The following is a 15,521-nucleotide window of genomic DNA, read 5'->3' as shown; positions in this document are numbered from 1 at the left end:
TGCGGCCAGCTCGTCCAGATGCGTGCCGCTGGGCTGGTGTCGCTGTCGTACGTTACGGCTACGTATGATACGGCGACAGCAGGTGGGTGGCATGATCTGAGCTATTCGTGCGCGCCGGTTTCCTGGCGACAACGGCAATGCCACGGGCAAAGTTGTCCACCATCTGCCCATCTTGACTTTGCGGCCAGGGGAAGCCGGCGCATTCAGGAACAGATCCCCAGATCCCGACCACACCGGCGGTAGATCCCACATGCCGTGCTCGTGCTATAAGACATGCCGTAGACTGGTGTGTTGGTTTGAACTGTCTCTGCTCTCATCATCACCAACAACATCAACAGCTTCAGCTTCGACTCGAAACCAACAAACCAGCCTCTCCACTCAACCATTGCGTCTTGTTTTGACGACATCTCCACTCCCAGTCAACTTCACGACGCCAAGTGTACACACCTTTGAGATCATCTCTCCTCACAAACACGCAACTCCACCATCCAAATAGTACCACCAAACCTTACCACCAACCACCATCACCATGTCTGCCTTCGTCGCCCGCTCTGCCCTCCGCGCCACCCAGCGCAGGCAGTTCTCCCTCCTCACCAACATGCGCAACATGGCCCGCACCTTTGAGCCTCATCCCTTCCAGAGGATGACGACCGCTCAAGCGGCGAAGCCCGACTACGCCAAGATGTTCAAGAACCGCGTCTTCAACGCCACCATGTACGTTCCCTTGCCCTCGTCTCGCGTCTCCTGACCACCTGGAAGCAGCCCGACTAACCAGTCTGCCCACAGCTATGTCCCCATGATGTGCGCCATGCTCGGCTGGCCCTACGCTGCCGCCGTGGTCGTGGACGGCCGCGTCTGAGCTAGCTCTGTCGCGATGAGCTTCGCGTTGTCAACGACGCCGGGAAGAAGAGGAAAAGATATGCATCTTTTTACGATGGCCTGGGACGGCCAGGAACATGGCTGTTGATTTTGTTTCTTTTTGACACATGCAAAGCCACCGCTGGATACCACATTTGTACATACAGCAAAACATTCTGCATAGAAGAAGGCGTTTAGGGATGGGAGCAGTCGCTCGGTTTGGGATTCCAGATCAATCAATCCATTTTGAAAAGAAGAAAAGCACATGGACCTGAACATGATTCGGCAGTTGAGTTGTCGGGGCACGTACATATAGAGGCGCCGTCCCTGAGAGAAAAGGGGCCGCTGAACCGTGCACAGCATTGTTTCCCCTTGGGGCTAGACCCCCAATTCGCGCCCCTGCAGCTTTCCCCAAGTGTCACCGCGTCGTGCCTGTCTGGAGCTCGCTCTCTTTGCAGTAAGTAATCTGAATGCCATTCCACCGACTTCGAGCCCACCACAGACGACGGCCGTTGCCCTGCCTTGCTTGATCCCTCATCGTCACCATCAGCGAAGCGTCTCTCCTTTTTGTCCACTTTCGAGTCATCTGCGTGACGCCAACTTGTGCTTTCCTCGACAAAGTCACACCACCCACCTCACCCGTTGTCGCCCACCCATCCCCCCCTCTCGTACCTACCTACCTTGGCGAGGCCCGACCGACCCTCTGGTACCTTGCTTCACGAGCCAACCCAACAGACAAACACGACCTCGCACATCGACGCCGACCGACGACGCCTGCCACAGCCCCGTCGTCCCCTCGACAACAGACGACCAACCCAACCCAACCCAACGTAGGCGAGGCCGCCCCCGGTCTCCCATGCCTCGCGCGAGATGACCGACTCCCTCCACAACGCCCCCATCGTCCTCGACAATGGTTCGGGCACGATCCGCGCCGGTTTCGCGGGCGACGACCTGCCCAAGTGCTACTTTCCTTCCTTCGTCGGCCGCCCCAAGCACCTCCGCGTCCTCGCCGGCGCGCTCGAGGGCGAGGTCTTCATCGGCCAAAAGGCCGCCACGGAGCTGCGCGGCCTGCTCAAGATCCGCTACCCGCTCGAGCACGGCATCGTCACCGACTGGGACGACATGGAGAAGATCTGGGAGTACGTCTACGGCGAGGGCCTCAAGACCCTGAGCGAGGAGCACCCCGTCCTCCTGACCGAGCCGCCCCTCAACCCGCGCAGCAACCGCGACATTGCCGCCCAGATCCTCTTTGAGACGTTCAACGTGCCCGCCCTCCACACCTCCATCCAGGCCGTCCTCTCGCTCTACGCCTCGGGCCGCACCACCGGCATCGTCCTCGACTCGGGCGACGGCGTCTCCCACGCCGTCCCCGTCTACGAGGGCTTCGCCATGCCCAGCAGCATCCGCCGCATCGACGTCGCCGGCCGCGACGTCACCGAGTACATGCAGACCCTGCTGCGCAAGAGCGGCTACGTCTTCCACACGAGCGCCGAGAAGGAGGTCGTCCGCCTCATCAAGGAGTCCGTCACCTACGTCGCCCACGACCCGCGCAAGGAGGAGAAGGAGTGGATCCAGCGCTCCGGCGACCAGCCCAAGACGGCCGAGTACGTCTTGCCCGACGGCCACAAGCTCAAGGTGCGTGCGTTCCCTCTGCTCGGGCGGCGCAACAAACAAGCACGCCCGACGTGCCCTCGCCTTTGCCCTTTGCCCTTTGCCCTTTGCCCTTTGCCCTTTGCCCCTTGTCGTTTCTCGTTCTCGTGCCTCCCACGGACTGACCATCGACACAGATTGGCGCCGAGCGCTTCCGCGCGCCGGAGATCCTGTTCGACCCCGAGATCATCGGCCTCGAATACCCCGGCGTCCACCAGATCGTCGTCGACGCCATCAACCGCACAGACCTCGACCTGAGGAAATCCCTCTACAGCAACATTGTCCTGTCCGGCGGCAGCACGCTGACCAAGGGCTTCGGCGATCGTCTGCTGACCGAGCTGCAACGGCTGGCCGTCAAGGACATGAGGATAAAGATCTTTGCGCCGCCCGAGCGCAAGTACTCGACGTGGATCGGAGGGAGCATCCTGGCTGGGCTGAGCACCTTCCGCAAGGTAAGGTTTTTTTTTTCCTTTTCCCCCTTCCCCTTCTCAATTTCCCCCCTTTCGCACATTGTCTTCATGGTCTTCCTCTTCTCTGCCCTTTCGAAATACTGACTGGCCTAGATGTGGGTGAGCATCGACGACTGGCATGAGAACCCCGACATCATCCACACCAAGTTCACGTAGCCAGGTCCCCCGTGCCCATGGCTGTGGAGTGCGTGTAAGCACGCAGGGCTCAAGGACGCGGCCGACGGGAGACGTATCCTCAGAGACGCATGTGCCGCTCGTGAGAATCACCAAATCCAGCGCAAGACCCGGGCCCATCAGACATCTGCGCCAAACTCGGACAAAGGCGCTTCAGGGTGCCTCCTACCACTGTATGATGTGGCGTCAGCCAGGTGCCGTCCAAGACGTCGTTTAAGGTGTGTGTCGTTGAAGAAAGAGAGAGAGAGAGAGAGGGGGAGGAGGGCGCGATTTCACGGAGGAATGGTCATGATGGACGAGACAAAACGTCATTGTAATTGGTCAGCGTAGACGTTGAAATGATACCCAAGTCTGCTGTCCACGCTGTCATGCCGATTGCGGTGAGCACGATCTTGGGCAAGTCTGATGATGATGTACGTGCAGAAAGTCACCTTCCGCAACGAACATGACGAGGCATCTCAAACTTGGGTTTTCAATCTCATCATACATCATCACAAGCAGCTGTCAAGGTTCATGGTGCAAAAGAAAATTGACATTGGAAGATCAAATTCATACATAATACGTCCGTTGCGACGCGCGGTACCTACCGACATGTTTCCTAGCCGTCGCCGTGCCTAAAGGAGAATCCAACCGGGGGGGGAATCATAACCGACAGTTTGATCAAAGTCATGACAAAAAGAACCGAGTATAAAGGAGTGCCACAACTTGAAACCACCCGTGATTAAACAGCATAACTGCTTTCCAGAGGATCAACGATGAAGCCATCGCTGTTCGTGTACCCAGCAAGCAGAGCACTCCGGTACTCAATATTGTCAAGATTGAAGTTCAGCTCACTCGGCGCCGAGAGGTCCTCTCCGGAACTTAGGCTCTCCTCGCTCACGCTGAGCGTGCTAGGAGCAGGCGCACCGGACGTTCCAAAGTCTCCCAGATTGAAATTCGTTAGGTCCCACGAATCTGGTGACCAGCCACTGATATTTGTCGAAGTGGGCGTAGATTCATTGATAGTCAGGCCGGGTCCACCGTAGATGGCATCGTAGACGTTGTTGAGGCCGCCATCCATGGAGCCCAAGAGTGCCTCCCACTCAGATGCAGAAACACTTGAGGCTTTGTGTGGTACCTGTTGAGGCCATTGTTGCTGGTCACGAGGCAAAGCTACTTGCTGCTGCTGTTGTTGCTGCTGCTGTTGCTGCTGCTGCTGTTGCTGCCGAGCACGTGTAGGCGACGATGGCGAAGAACCGTCCGAATTCGCGCCTAGTGCAAGGAAATCAAGATTCTGGCGTTTTGTGTGAACTCCAATTTCTTGAGACATGGAATGGCGTTGATCGCGTCGGATTCCATTCTCATTTTGCAAGCTTTCGAATGATGAGCGAGACTGTGAGCGGTAGAGGTCAGGGCGTTGCAGGTTGGGTGCCGTAAGGCGGCGCATCCTCTCGTGATGACGTTGACGGTCTGCTTCAACCGCCGACGAAATGCTGACACTTGTTGGCTTGGCTTGGGAGCAAGAAGGCTTCTTCTTCGAGGCAGTAACCGGTGGCGATCCATGTTGCGTTGTCGAAGCGCGCGTAGCATCTGGATTCGGCTGCGGAGGGCTGGGCATAGCCGTCTCATCGACCTGGACGAGCATGCCAGCGACACGCTTGAAGTCATACCAGCCAGGTGCCTTGGCCTGCGCAACAATCTTGATGACGGCGTTCACCAATTTCTCGACGTCCTTCATAAGCTTGCTCTCCTTCTTGAGACCTACGCTCTGATACAACAGATGCATGCCGCTGAGGATGAGCGTGTCCGTTTTGTTGAGGCAGAAGGAGAAAGACATTCCTCGTTCTTCCAAAAGCTGCAAGATCTGAATGATATGCTTGCTTGATTTGGCGGTGGAGATGAGTGCAGGCGCTGCCTTCTGACCCAGTGAAGAGCCGATGGCAGGGCGGTAGATCAAGATTCGAGTATAGTGGAAGGCGAGCGACAAAAGGGGCGACCTGCTGCCGGTGATCTCTGTCGAGGGCTTGTCTTGCGCAAACGTCAACTTAAGATGTGTTGGCAGAGAAGAGCACCACTCGTCGAGCTCAGCCTCCATGGCAGACATTTGTTGTAGAGACAGTTCATGTGTGGTAGCTGCCGGGTAATTCTTCTCCAGAACCTTGCCCAGAATTCGGGAGCACCGGAAGAGAGCCAAAGCGCTCGAAATCTTGGTATACTCTCCAGGGAGCGTGGGTTGGAAGCCCTTTTCAGTAACGTACTCGTCGTCCGTGTCAGACGGGTACTCGACGTGAATGTCTTCCTCTTTCAAAAGCTTTGGCAAACCGAGAATGGCGCCAGAGAAACTGCGCGTGTCAGTCGAAAAGCAACGAGGCAGCGGGAAGTGTCGGGTCTTACCAGTCTAGAGTGTACAAGGTCCAGAACACCTTCTTGCGGGTCTCAATAGTCAGGGCACCAAAAGAGAATCGCTTCTGGCTCTGATGCAGGCCCAGGCGGTGTGACAGGCCCACGGCAATGCCTTTGTAGTGCTGTAGACGTTTATAGTCCGCCCGTACGGTGCAGTAGATGAGTGCCAGTACGAGACATTGCAGAGTGGCCATGGAGTTCTCCATGAGAACTGTGTCGACCGCACCTTGCCATTGCTGCTCACAAGAGGCGATCTGATCTAGGTCTGGATTCTCGCCAGAAAGGGCCGCAATGGCAAAGACAAGATGAAGCTGTGCAATCTTGTGATTATTCTTGACCTTCTCAGGGTCTGCGACGAACTCCTCGTATACACGCAAAAAGGTCGGCTTGTGCAGCACGGGGAAGAGAGGTGCCCATTCTTGGAAGTAGACATTGACGCAGCGGTCAGAGAATAGTCTCGGGGGCACTCTCAGCCTCGAGCTCACGGGGTCAGGCACCAGCGGCGGACAGCCTTGCATGTGCAGGAATGCCTCGGGGTTAAAATCTGGACATGACTTCCCGCTCTCCTGGATTTTGCGCTTGAGACATTCTAACGGGTGTAAGTTTCAGAGACAAGACGAACCACGAGGGGCAGAAGAAAGAGGGGTACGGGTCTCACCTATGAAGCCTCGGCCACTGGAGGGGCCCATGAAGTACGAATCCGAGTTTTCGACGCCAAGGAGTAAGGGTGACGCCTGCACCTTGAATGTATCTTCCTTGACAGGTGGTGTTGACTCTTTGCGCGATTCACATGGTGAAGAGGAGACTGTCGGGCCAATGGAGGGGCGACGGTTGCCATGCATCCTCGACAACAAGTCGATCTTCTCATCCTTCTCGTCCAACAGGTCCTTCAATTCCCTGACCTCGTTCTCCAGCTGTCGCACTCGTTCCTCGAGGGATTCAGTGTAGCCTCTAGGGAACGCACGGCGACTGAGCTTATCGCTCGTGCGACACTCAAAGCCGACATTGGCGCATTGAGAACAGGTCGGGCGAACGCCATCGCATCGAATCTTTTTGCTTCTGCAACGGTCGCAAGCTTGCGCTATACGGCTCTGGGCACTTGTGCCGACTTTGATGACTTTCATGGGTAGAATGCCGGGCATCGCGGCGGTTGTTCCTCGTGGGAGGGCGCTCGTTCAATTGTTGGTCGTGATTGATGGGTTTCTGGAGTCTAAAACTGTCGTAAGGCTGGCTTTGTGCCTCTGACCGGAGTGTCGGAATTTCCCAGCCCAACTAGTCGGAGCGTGGGCAGCGTCCAGAACCAAGAATTCGTGTCGCGTGAAAGGCGTATCGGGGTGTGAGCTGTCTGTCCAATGCGCGGGTGTTGCGGACCAGGTGCGTGCGTGTCGTCTCTCTAGTCGGTTCGAGTCGACTTGTAACACAAGTGGCGATCGTGTTCGCGGCTCAGTTCAGTAAATTTTTGTTTCAAGATTGTGTCGTCCAGCGGAATATTACAGCGGAGTGGATATTTTCAGTCGTGAGGGAAAGGGTGAGGAGGGGGGGTATGTGTTGAGGGGAAAGAGTGAGAGAGGAGGTGGATGATGTCGACAAGACGAGGCGTGAAGAAGACCAGCGTGCGGTGAGTGGGCTGGGGTGGAGTTTAGGGGAGGACAGTGCCTGGGACCCGAAACCGGGGGGTGGGCGACTCAGCGGCCCTGCAGCGGACGCTGGAGCTAGCCCTGGTGCCGCGACTCAAAGGGAAGTAAGGCAGGCACAGGACGCACTGTACTGTAGGTAGGTAGGTAAGGTAGCGTGGGCAGGGGAGGGGTGGCTCCACAGGGACTTCCCGGGCTAGAAGGTTGAGCACGAAGAGAGGGGTGACCAGAGGAGCGGAATCTGGGGCAAGAAGGAGGAGAGCGCGGGGAGGGTAGCCCCTTCTGCTGCTGCCAATCATCAGGGTGCCATTGGCTCTCGATACCCCTGCTTCGTCGCTGATGCCCCACCGAGGTGGTGTGCTTCTCCCAAGTGCAGACCGGGGGGAGGCGAATGGGGCCAACAAGGGACCACTGGCCAGTCACCTCTACTTGTGGTTACACGCAACCACGGAACGCGCCCTCACGAGTCTCCTAGTTGTGCCTTCCCTGCAGCAACACGAAAGCAAGTACAAGGTATCTTGGCAAGGCAGGTAGGCCAGGGAGGTGCTTTCCCCTTCCCGTCTGCAGAACAAGTGTGTAGCAAGCTACATTTTCCGATACCTGCACCAACACAATCCGCCCAACACAAAATTCCAAACCACCTATTCGACGACCCTGGAACCTGGCCAAAGATCGTGCCGTCCTGCCGACTTTCCCGCTGCTGCCCATGTCCCGCCGGGATACGAACGAAAGGCCCCAAGAAATTCGGCTGCCATCAGGTTGACACTTGATCACCAAACGAAGCATATCTGCCGAGCTTGGGTGAGGAAAAGGGTCGCTCCAGCCTCAAGCCATGGGTCGACGGCGAGGCACAAATGGCCCCACCGTATCTGGAGGTGCCGGTGGTGGAAAAGTCCCAAACTGCCCTAGGCCTCATTCTCGAGAATCCTGCTCGCTTCGTCAAGGCCCCGGTTCCCCATGTTTTCCCCAGCTTGGCTGTGAAGGTCTGACGAGGATCATCCTGCGGTTTCATCAACGACAGCCAGCAGCCGGCGCGCCCAGAGACCGTAGCCTTGGGGCAGTGTTTGTTGGTGTAGTGGTGCATTCGAAATGGTTCAGATCGCTCGCCGCGTCGGCCGATCCCTGCTCCACGGCCTCTCACCTTTCGCCTTGGCCGACGCATTTGTGCGGTCCTGTCGTGGTCGCCTGCACGCGCATTGCGGCACGCTCTGTGCTTGGCCTGTACCGTGACGACGGCATATCCCGATGCTGGCCCCCGACGTACAGCTCGCGCGACAGCCGTTGTCGTGCTACCTGTTGCCGCTGTCATCACAATGACATAAGCGCTGGGCATTCGTCCCACGACATTCGTCTCTGTGATCCGCCCAGGATCCCGATAGTCTGGCTCCCTCATCATCATCATTATCAAACCGTTCTGGTCATTCATTCTGAGGGGGTCAAGTATCGAGGTGCAGCGATGCTTCCAAACGAATCTTCCGGGGCTGGCGCTAAGAGCATGGGCTGCCACCATGTTCGAGGCGGATTGATCCCCCAGTGCGCCACAGAAGCCAATCTTCCACGGAACCGAAGAGGTGAATCTCAGCTGCTGCCCGAGAACAGCTTGGTCACGCCTTTCTACTGTTCTTCGAATATTGTTCTAGCTTCATTGATTTACAACATGGTGCAACAATGCGTCTGAGGACTTTACTCGAAATTCGTTTCCTACAATGCTTGCTGACCGGAATGGGCACGATCGCCAAAAGTTGTGACTGTGTGCGGTGAGAGTGCCAAAGTGCTAGAGTGGCCTCTTCAGGTCAGTAGGGTTCCCCGCACATCGTTCCCCGAACTGAACACGCGATGCAACATGATCTCCTTGGCAAATTTTGGGCAAATAAGGAGCTAGGCGGCGCCCCAGCAATGATCTACGAAAAACGTCAGTAAGGAGTCATTGCCACACGCGGAAGAAACCAGAAAGCTGTGCGTGAAGAAGCTTGATAGTTTTGACGGCTTGGATCTCGGTGTGAAAGGATATCGAATAGACAGACGTATTGTGCAACTATCTCAGGCCTCTCCATCACCAGGAGACGGTCATCCAGTACACCATGACTCGCCGCCAGAGAGTCATCCAGGAGTAGTCAGAATACCGTGCGATTGAACGGAAGCAGGGCTGCCTGGGGACCCCAGTCCCCATCACCATCCCGCCAGGGAAGCTTCCACCCTATCCGAGACGCATCATGCCACTCCAGAACCCAGACTGATGTTGGCATTCCGGAAGCCACGGCGCAAATGCCCTCGCCGCTCCAGATTTCAGCCTCTATTTGGGGGGCGAAGCGAGTATGCCCGTGATCGTCCCGTGCACATGGCGTTCCGTCCATCAACTGAAGTCGTCGCTGTCATTGGACGCCGTTTCTTCCACTTGTTCGTTTTGGGAAATCTCCATCGATCCGAGATACGCCAGTACCGAATCGTCAGCGAGGAGCTCGCCTCTCTGTGTACTGTCAGCTTGTGGCGGTCCAATCACTGCGACAAAACTTTTCTCATCCTGATCCTCTTGTCACAGGGCGGGCAAAAGAGGCCAGGACGAGCTTTGACAGGATCGGTGCGAGGAACAGTGGGGGAATATCAGAAAGACAGTGATACGTCTGACACGAGAAAAAGACCATCGCAGCGGTATGTATTTGCGCAGCAGGACGCTGAAGGCAAATGGAACCGATGCCGGCCAGGGAAGATGCGGGGGAGGGAAAAGAAGCAACAGGACGTACCTCTACTTCGAGGGCTCGCGCAGCCGCCTGCAAAACACTAGCCTCTTGTTCCCTCAGAGTTGTGGCGGCATCAAGACACCCAGTGTGAATGCTGTGTGACTCGCCTGGTGGTGCGTCGCGGGGGTCAAGCTCCATCGTCTGCATGCGTTCGAGCTGCGAAGCCACGCGGTCCTCGAGGACGGCCACGACGCGTAGTCTGAAGATCTTGTACTGCGGATGGTCACGGACAAGTGTCTCCCAATCGTCTGCCCGCGCCGTCACATCGTTGTCCTGCCAGAAGACCCCTAGGTCCCGACCTCCTCCGACGTCCTGCAGGATCGCGAACGCCAGGCCGTCCTCTTCGTTGAGACACGCGAGCCACGCGAACGGGCTCTTCCACGTCACGGCACCGCCGCTCGTCCGGGTGAGCTCGACAGTCCTCGGCCCGTCAAAGATGTGGACCTTTGCCTTGCCCAGAGGGTCGTCCTCCAGGGGCGCCAGCGGTAAGGCGACGGTGTCCGTGGATCGTGCGGGGTCGATGAAGCCGTAGCTGAAGAGCATCTCTGCCCCGGATTTCCCCGCGCCGTACGATATGGTCACCTCATCCCCCGCAGCGAGCGTGCTGCCGGGCCGCAGCAGCAGCTCAACGTCGCCCTCGCGCCTCGCGCTCTCCTCGTAGTAGGCGTTGGGCGTGGGGGCGTGGTTCGCCAGGTCGAGGACCGGGACCATGGACACGCCGGCGCCGGGCAGCTCGAGGCTGCGCGAGCGGTACCATGCATCGACGAGGAACCAATCGGCCAAGCTGACATTGTTCTTGTCCCAGAAGATGGCGTTCCAGAAGGGGAGATCGGACGATTTCTCTCGCAGGGCCTCAAACTCGTTGGTCAGAGCCTGGATCTTCGCGCTCACGGCAAGCTGGAGCGGGTCAGAGGATGTTTGGTCGGCTAGACAGATCAGGGCGAAAGGAGGACGAGGTCGTGCGTGATCAAGTGGCTACGAGAAAAGGGATTCGTTCACCACCTACCTCTAAAGACGTCCCCTGAAGGAAATCCCGCTCCTGCTCCGACCACATGGTCGGGACGGGGACTTCACGGGGCAAGAACTTGGCGTACTCTGTCCATGGTGTTGAAACGACGCCGGACTGCGGATGAGCGGCCAAGACCTTCTGCACCAGGAGGAACAGACAAGCGTCTCCTCTGGTGGACTGCAGCCCTATATCAGCCGGATTGCCAAAGCCAGTGACGAGTCGCGGGGACCGGGGTTCGCGCAACGCACCTTGCGGCCCACGGCGTCCAGCAGGACTCGGAAGTGTCCATCGACCTTGGCGTGATCGTCGACGGCTTCTTTGGACAAGACCAGTCCACGTGGGATCCTTGCCAATGCTGGCGAGTCCAGGGCCTCCTCGGCGCGGCTCAGAGCGCGGTCGGCAACGAACCCGAAGCCACTTTGGGGGATCTCCTTCGGAATGACATCGATGAGTTCGACATTGTTCAAACGGTTCCAAGCGGGGAGCGAGGCCGTGATGTCGAGATGAGGGTCTGGCATGATGCTTCCAGGGGATGTGATGGCGTTTATGATATGGATGAGAAAGCCCGATGCGTGGGTGGGCACGGAGACTGATTTCCGGGTACCTCGCCCCGTTGACCTGTCGGGTCGGCGTTACCGGCTAGATGCCAATGCCAGGACAAGTCGACGCGAACCGAAAGAGTATGTATGGTACTGCACTCCTAGCTCACGTTGGCGTCTCGGCCATTGCTAGAACTGAACATGCAAAAGCAATGAACAGCGGGCAGTGACATTACAGCTTAAGCCCTGTTGCGAAGCTGTCGAGAAATGGCAAAAGTGGAGCCGCCGCGGATTGAACACGGGACCTTCTGTAAATTCGATTGAATGCAAAACAGACGCGCTACCACTGCGCCACGACCCCTGTATGGGAAGTTGCGTATGGAGCGAGAGACTATCATCTCATCGGGAATCTGATTTACAGCATTACCATAACACTTCGCTTCTGTAGGACGACTACACATTCGTGGGGCTTTCCACTCATGTTGCTGTCCTTCAACTGTAGGCCATGTTCCAGATGTCAGCAGCACACGACGTCCAATCTGCGACTCGCCTGTTCGAGGCTTATTGCAGCCTGCCACGGCTCGCTGAGCATGCGTTGCCAGGAACACGCAAGCACACAAACCATGTGATTGGAGCGCATGAGCTGCAAATACGGGCTCAACAGCCGCCGTCCGCAGGTCTACGTTCAGTTGATGACGGACCTGGCGAAGAACAGCGTGCCAGCCAATGACACGGCATGGAGCCCCGAGCTCGCGCGGGGTGACCACCGATCGACCACAAGCGTCCGAGCCTCCGTGTGTCCGTTCGGACGTCAGACGGCCCTTTTTTGTTCATATAGCTTGAGGAGTCTCGTTGCAGTTGTTTCCGAGGTCCGTCACTAGTCGTTGGCAGGTCGCTCTCGCGGATATCCAGCAACCTCCGCCTGGGTCCCAGATTTCCATCACATCGCCAACATGGCTACCAACAACCTGCAGACACCGCATCTTGTTGATACGGAATGGTCGAAGCAGCTCATCGTCAAGGGAAAGCCCTTTCTCATACGAGGGGGCGAGCTGCAAAATTCTTCGCTCACCTCCGCCGAGTACATGAGCACTGTCTGGCAGCAGATGGTTGATGCGAACGTCAATACGCTGCTGGGCTGCGTGGCATGGGAAGATATCGAGCCCGAAGAGGACCGTTTTGACTTTGCGGAGCTGGACAGAGTGATCGAAGGTGCCCGCAAGCACGGTCTGCATTTGATCCTGCTGTGGTTTGGTTCGTTCAAAAACGGTGCGTAGCCGGTCCTTGTTTCGCTTGCAGAGAGTGCTACTTACACCACGTGCCCGAAGGCCTCTCCACGTACACCCCCGGATGGGTCAAGACGAATGCAAGGCGCTTCCCCCGCGCCAAGCTGAGGAAGGCCGGTGGACGCCTATGCACAGCTGATGTCGTTTCCATCTTCCACCCCGAAGTGCGCCAGGCGGACGCCAGGGCCTTCGGGACGTTGATGTCTCACTTGAAAGCGTTTGATGAGGCCCACTCGACCGTCATCATGGTCCAGGTCGAGAACGAGACAGGCCTGCTCGGCGACTCGAGGGACGGATCTGACGTCGCCAACGAGGCCTTCAGCAAGGCTGTTCCCCAGGATCTTGTCCAACATCTCGTTTCGGACTGGGACAACCTGCACGCGGACATGAAGAAGACAAACCTGAGCCACTTTGACCCCGAATCAGTGCCGGAAGACGGCAACTGGGAAACCATCTTTGGCACCAGCCCACGTACGGATGAGCTCTTCATGGCATACCACTACGCCAAGTATCTCAACGACGTGGCAGCGGCCGGCAAGGCCGAGTATGACATACCCCTATACACAAACGTGTGGCTGAACTATGCCGGCGAGGATTCGGACAACGATTTTCCCATCGTCGTTGGTGGAGGCGGTTCCCCCGGCGACTATCCACCAGGCGGTGCGTGCTCCAACGTGTTGGACGTTTGGATCAAGTTTGCGCCTCGCCTCGACTTCATTGCACCCGACGTCTACCTCACCGACTACGCAAGCTCGTGCGAAAAGTATCGCCACCGAACCAGCCCCTCTTCATACCTGAGCAGCGGCGAGACGACTACGGGGCGCGCCGTATCTGGGCCGCCTACGGTACTTTCGCTGCCATGGGTGTTTCGCCTTTTGGCATCGACACGCTCGAGCCTGGCACGAACCCCTTCACCAAGCATTTTGGCCTCCTCAAGTCGACTTCGGTCATTGTGCTTGACGCTCAGCGTCGAAGGGACACCTCGGTTGGCTTTTTCTTCGACGAGGTCCCCTCAGTCCCAACTGCAAAAGACACGAGCCCCCTTGTACGCCGCACATGGGGCGGATTCCACATCACTATTGAACGGGCCTTCGTCTTCGGCAGACCTGGCCCCGGCGCCGGCATGGTCATTCATCGCGGCGGTGGCAAGTTTCTGCTCATTGGCTGGGGTTTCCAGGTGTCGGCCAAGGCTGTGGCCGAGGACAGCGTATTCACCGGAATCTTGCGATTCGAGGAGAAGAAGGTTGTCAACGAGGCGACGGGTCAGCTCAGGACGGCGCGGGTGCTTAACGGAGATGAGACGAGGAGCGGACAAATGGCACTGATGCCCAACGAGGATCCAGACTATGGCGGGTTCCCCATCTGCGTGACCATCCCAGCGAGGACCATGATCGCAGAAGTTCAATTCTACTCCCTGACCGAATAACAGAGCAGGGTGTGGGAACGTGTCACGACACGGTGTGTCATTTGTCAAGGAAGATGAGCCAAGCGAGGCTGAACCGACATTGCCTGTTGGCATGTTATCGAATAGGCAGGATTGCCCGTCATAGGTTTCCGCTTCAGGTTCTTCGATGGCAAACGCTTCCCCACGTGGTGGCTGATGATGCTCTGATACCGTGAGTGGTCACGATGGGTTGCTATGAGTGACCAAATCGACAGCCTCGATAATTCTGCGCTTAGTTCCAAGTCAGTACCCTCAACGTGTGCGCAATGCAGCATTTTCCACTCCCTGTAGCACTCAGTCAGCCATCTAAAGTCTCCTGTCTGACTTCCCGTCTTGACAAACGGTGAACGGTCAGGTGCGAATTGGAAGCCTGCGCCAAGTCAACCATCCAGTCAGCTCCAGGCCTCCTCCTAGCCGAGTGGTGCAAGACGGAGTCGGAAGAAATTGAGGGGACAGAAAGGTACAGTTCTCGATTCACGCATCCTCTCGTCTGCGGGTGATATCGACCCTGTGGCCAGCACGTCTCGAGCCTGTGGGTGACGCGCTTCACTGGTGAAGCGCTTCGCAGACACGCACAATCGATAGCTCCGAATCGAAGCAACTGTCAAGGCCCGTTTTATACGAGACGCCACACTATGAGGAGTGAGGTGAAGTGCTATTGGATGTGTCATGCCTATTATATCGGTGTGAGTCACAAGGACAAGGCACCATGCCGAACACAGGAAAGGGGGCTGAGGTAGGATGATAGCTGGTCCAAGCCCCTCATACCCAACTTATGCCCAACTCGCGAGACCGTGATATATCGTGATATGCCCAGGCCCTCATCTGGTACTCGTCAAAGCATTTTGTTGCAGAAAGCAGCACTTAAGTGATCATCTCATCTCAGATTTCGGTGTGGATAGCGCAGGTGGTCTGCGTCGTGCGTATGAATTGGTTGCCAAGGCTAGCTATACATCTCTCGACTATAGCTTCATCGCTCGTGCACAAATGCAGCCGCGTCATGGCTGTTGTCTCTCTGCTCGTTATCAGTGTTTTGTCTTTCCCTAGGTCCGCACAGCATCATTGCGTTTTTGCTGGTTGATGATTGCCAGAGTTGCCTCTGCCAATTGTCGCTTTTCAACGGCCTCAGGCGTGTCATGCGTAACACGCAGGTCGCTTGCCCTGGAGCGTCCGCCGTTTCGGGAAAAGAACCTCCAGGGCCGACTCGCTGTCCCTTCTCCAGCTTCATGCCGTTCGAAGAGTTTCGTCTCGCAGCACTATACATAGCTTCATTTCATTTGCCTCCACCACCGTAGCTCCGTCACCGTAAAACCAACAAGAAACAAAAACGAAAAACA

General features: G+C 57.0%; 5 protein-coding genes and 1 non-coding gene across 6 annotated transcripts; 3 read left to right on the top strand and 3 right to left on the bottom strand.

The window, feature by feature from the left end:
• Nucleotides 1-529: 529 nt before the first annotated feature.
• D7B24_005102 (uncharacterized protein) lies at nucleotides 530-859 on the top strand (the record flags this gene model as incomplete). The annotated part of the gene is made up of 2 exons (XM_028639263.1): nucleotides 530-714; nucleotides 787-859. 2 exons carry the CDS (start codon nucleotides 530-532, stop codon nucleotides 857-859), a joined length of 258 nt encoding a protein of 85 aa, XP_028496305.1.
• Nucleotides 860-1,728: 869 nt separating this feature from the next.
• Nucleotides 1,729-3,134, top strand: RO4 (Actin-like protein; the record flags this gene model as incomplete). Its single annotated transcript, XM_028639262.1, has 3 exons — nucleotides 1,729-2,493; nucleotides 2,646-2,960; nucleotides 3,072-3,134. 3 exons carry the CDS (start codon nucleotides 1,729-1,731, stop codon nucleotides 3,132-3,134), a joined length of 1,143 nt encoding a protein of 380 aa, XP_028496304.1.
• Nucleotides 3,135-3,873: 739 nt separating this feature from the next.
• ACU15 (Transcriptional activator protein acu-15) lies at nucleotides 3,874-6,676 on the bottom strand (the record flags this gene model as incomplete). The annotated part of the gene is made up of 3 exons (XM_028639261.1): nucleotides 3,874-5,473; nucleotides 5,526-6,123; nucleotides 6,193-6,676. 3 exons carry the CDS (start codon nucleotides 6,674-6,676, stop codon nucleotides 3,874-3,876), a joined length of 2,682 nt encoding a protein of 893 aa, XP_028496303.1.
• A 2,845-nt stretch (nucleotides 6,677-9,521) lies between these two features.
• D7B24_005099 (uncharacterized protein) lies at nucleotides 9,522-11,433 on the bottom strand (the record flags this gene model as incomplete). Its single annotated transcript, XM_028639260.1, has 4 exons — nucleotides 9,522-9,635; nucleotides 9,910-10,803; nucleotides 10,913-11,092; nucleotides 11,164-11,433. 4 exons carry the CDS (start codon nucleotides 11,431-11,433, stop codon nucleotides 9,522-9,524), a joined length of 1,458 nt encoding a protein of 485 aa, XP_028496302.1.
• Nucleotides 11,434-11,731: 298 nt separating this feature from the next.
• D7B24_005098 lies at nucleotides 11,732-11,815 on the bottom strand. Its single transcript has one exon. It is a non-coding gene; the product is annotated as a tRNA-Ala (tRNA).
• A 592-nt stretch (nucleotides 11,816-12,407) lies between these two features.
• Nucleotides 12,408-14,166, top strand: D7B24_005097 (uncharacterized protein; the record flags this gene model as incomplete). The annotated part of the gene is made up of 3 exons (XM_028639259.1): nucleotides 12,408-12,723; nucleotides 12,783-13,468; nucleotides 13,522-14,166. The coding sequence occupies 3 exons, from the start codon at nucleotides 12,408-12,410 to the stop codon at nucleotides 14,164-14,166; spliced, it is 1,647 nt and encodes a 548-aa protein (XP_028496301.1).
• Nucleotides 14,167-15,521: the final 1,355 nt, after the last annotated feature.

The sequence above is a fragment of the Verticillium nonalfalfae genome, assembly GCF_003724135.2.
Source record: "Verticillium nonalfalfae strain VnAa140/NRRL 66861 chromosome Unknown scaffold_30, whole genome shotgun sequence".
In the NCBI taxonomy this organism is placed as follows: domain Eukaryota; kingdom Fungi; phylum Ascomycota; class Sordariomycetes; order Glomerellales; family Plectosphaerellaceae; genus Verticillium; species Verticillium nonalfalfae.
Note: the sequence above shows the minus strand (reverse complement) of the source record. Positions and strands in the feature narration are given on the sequence as shown.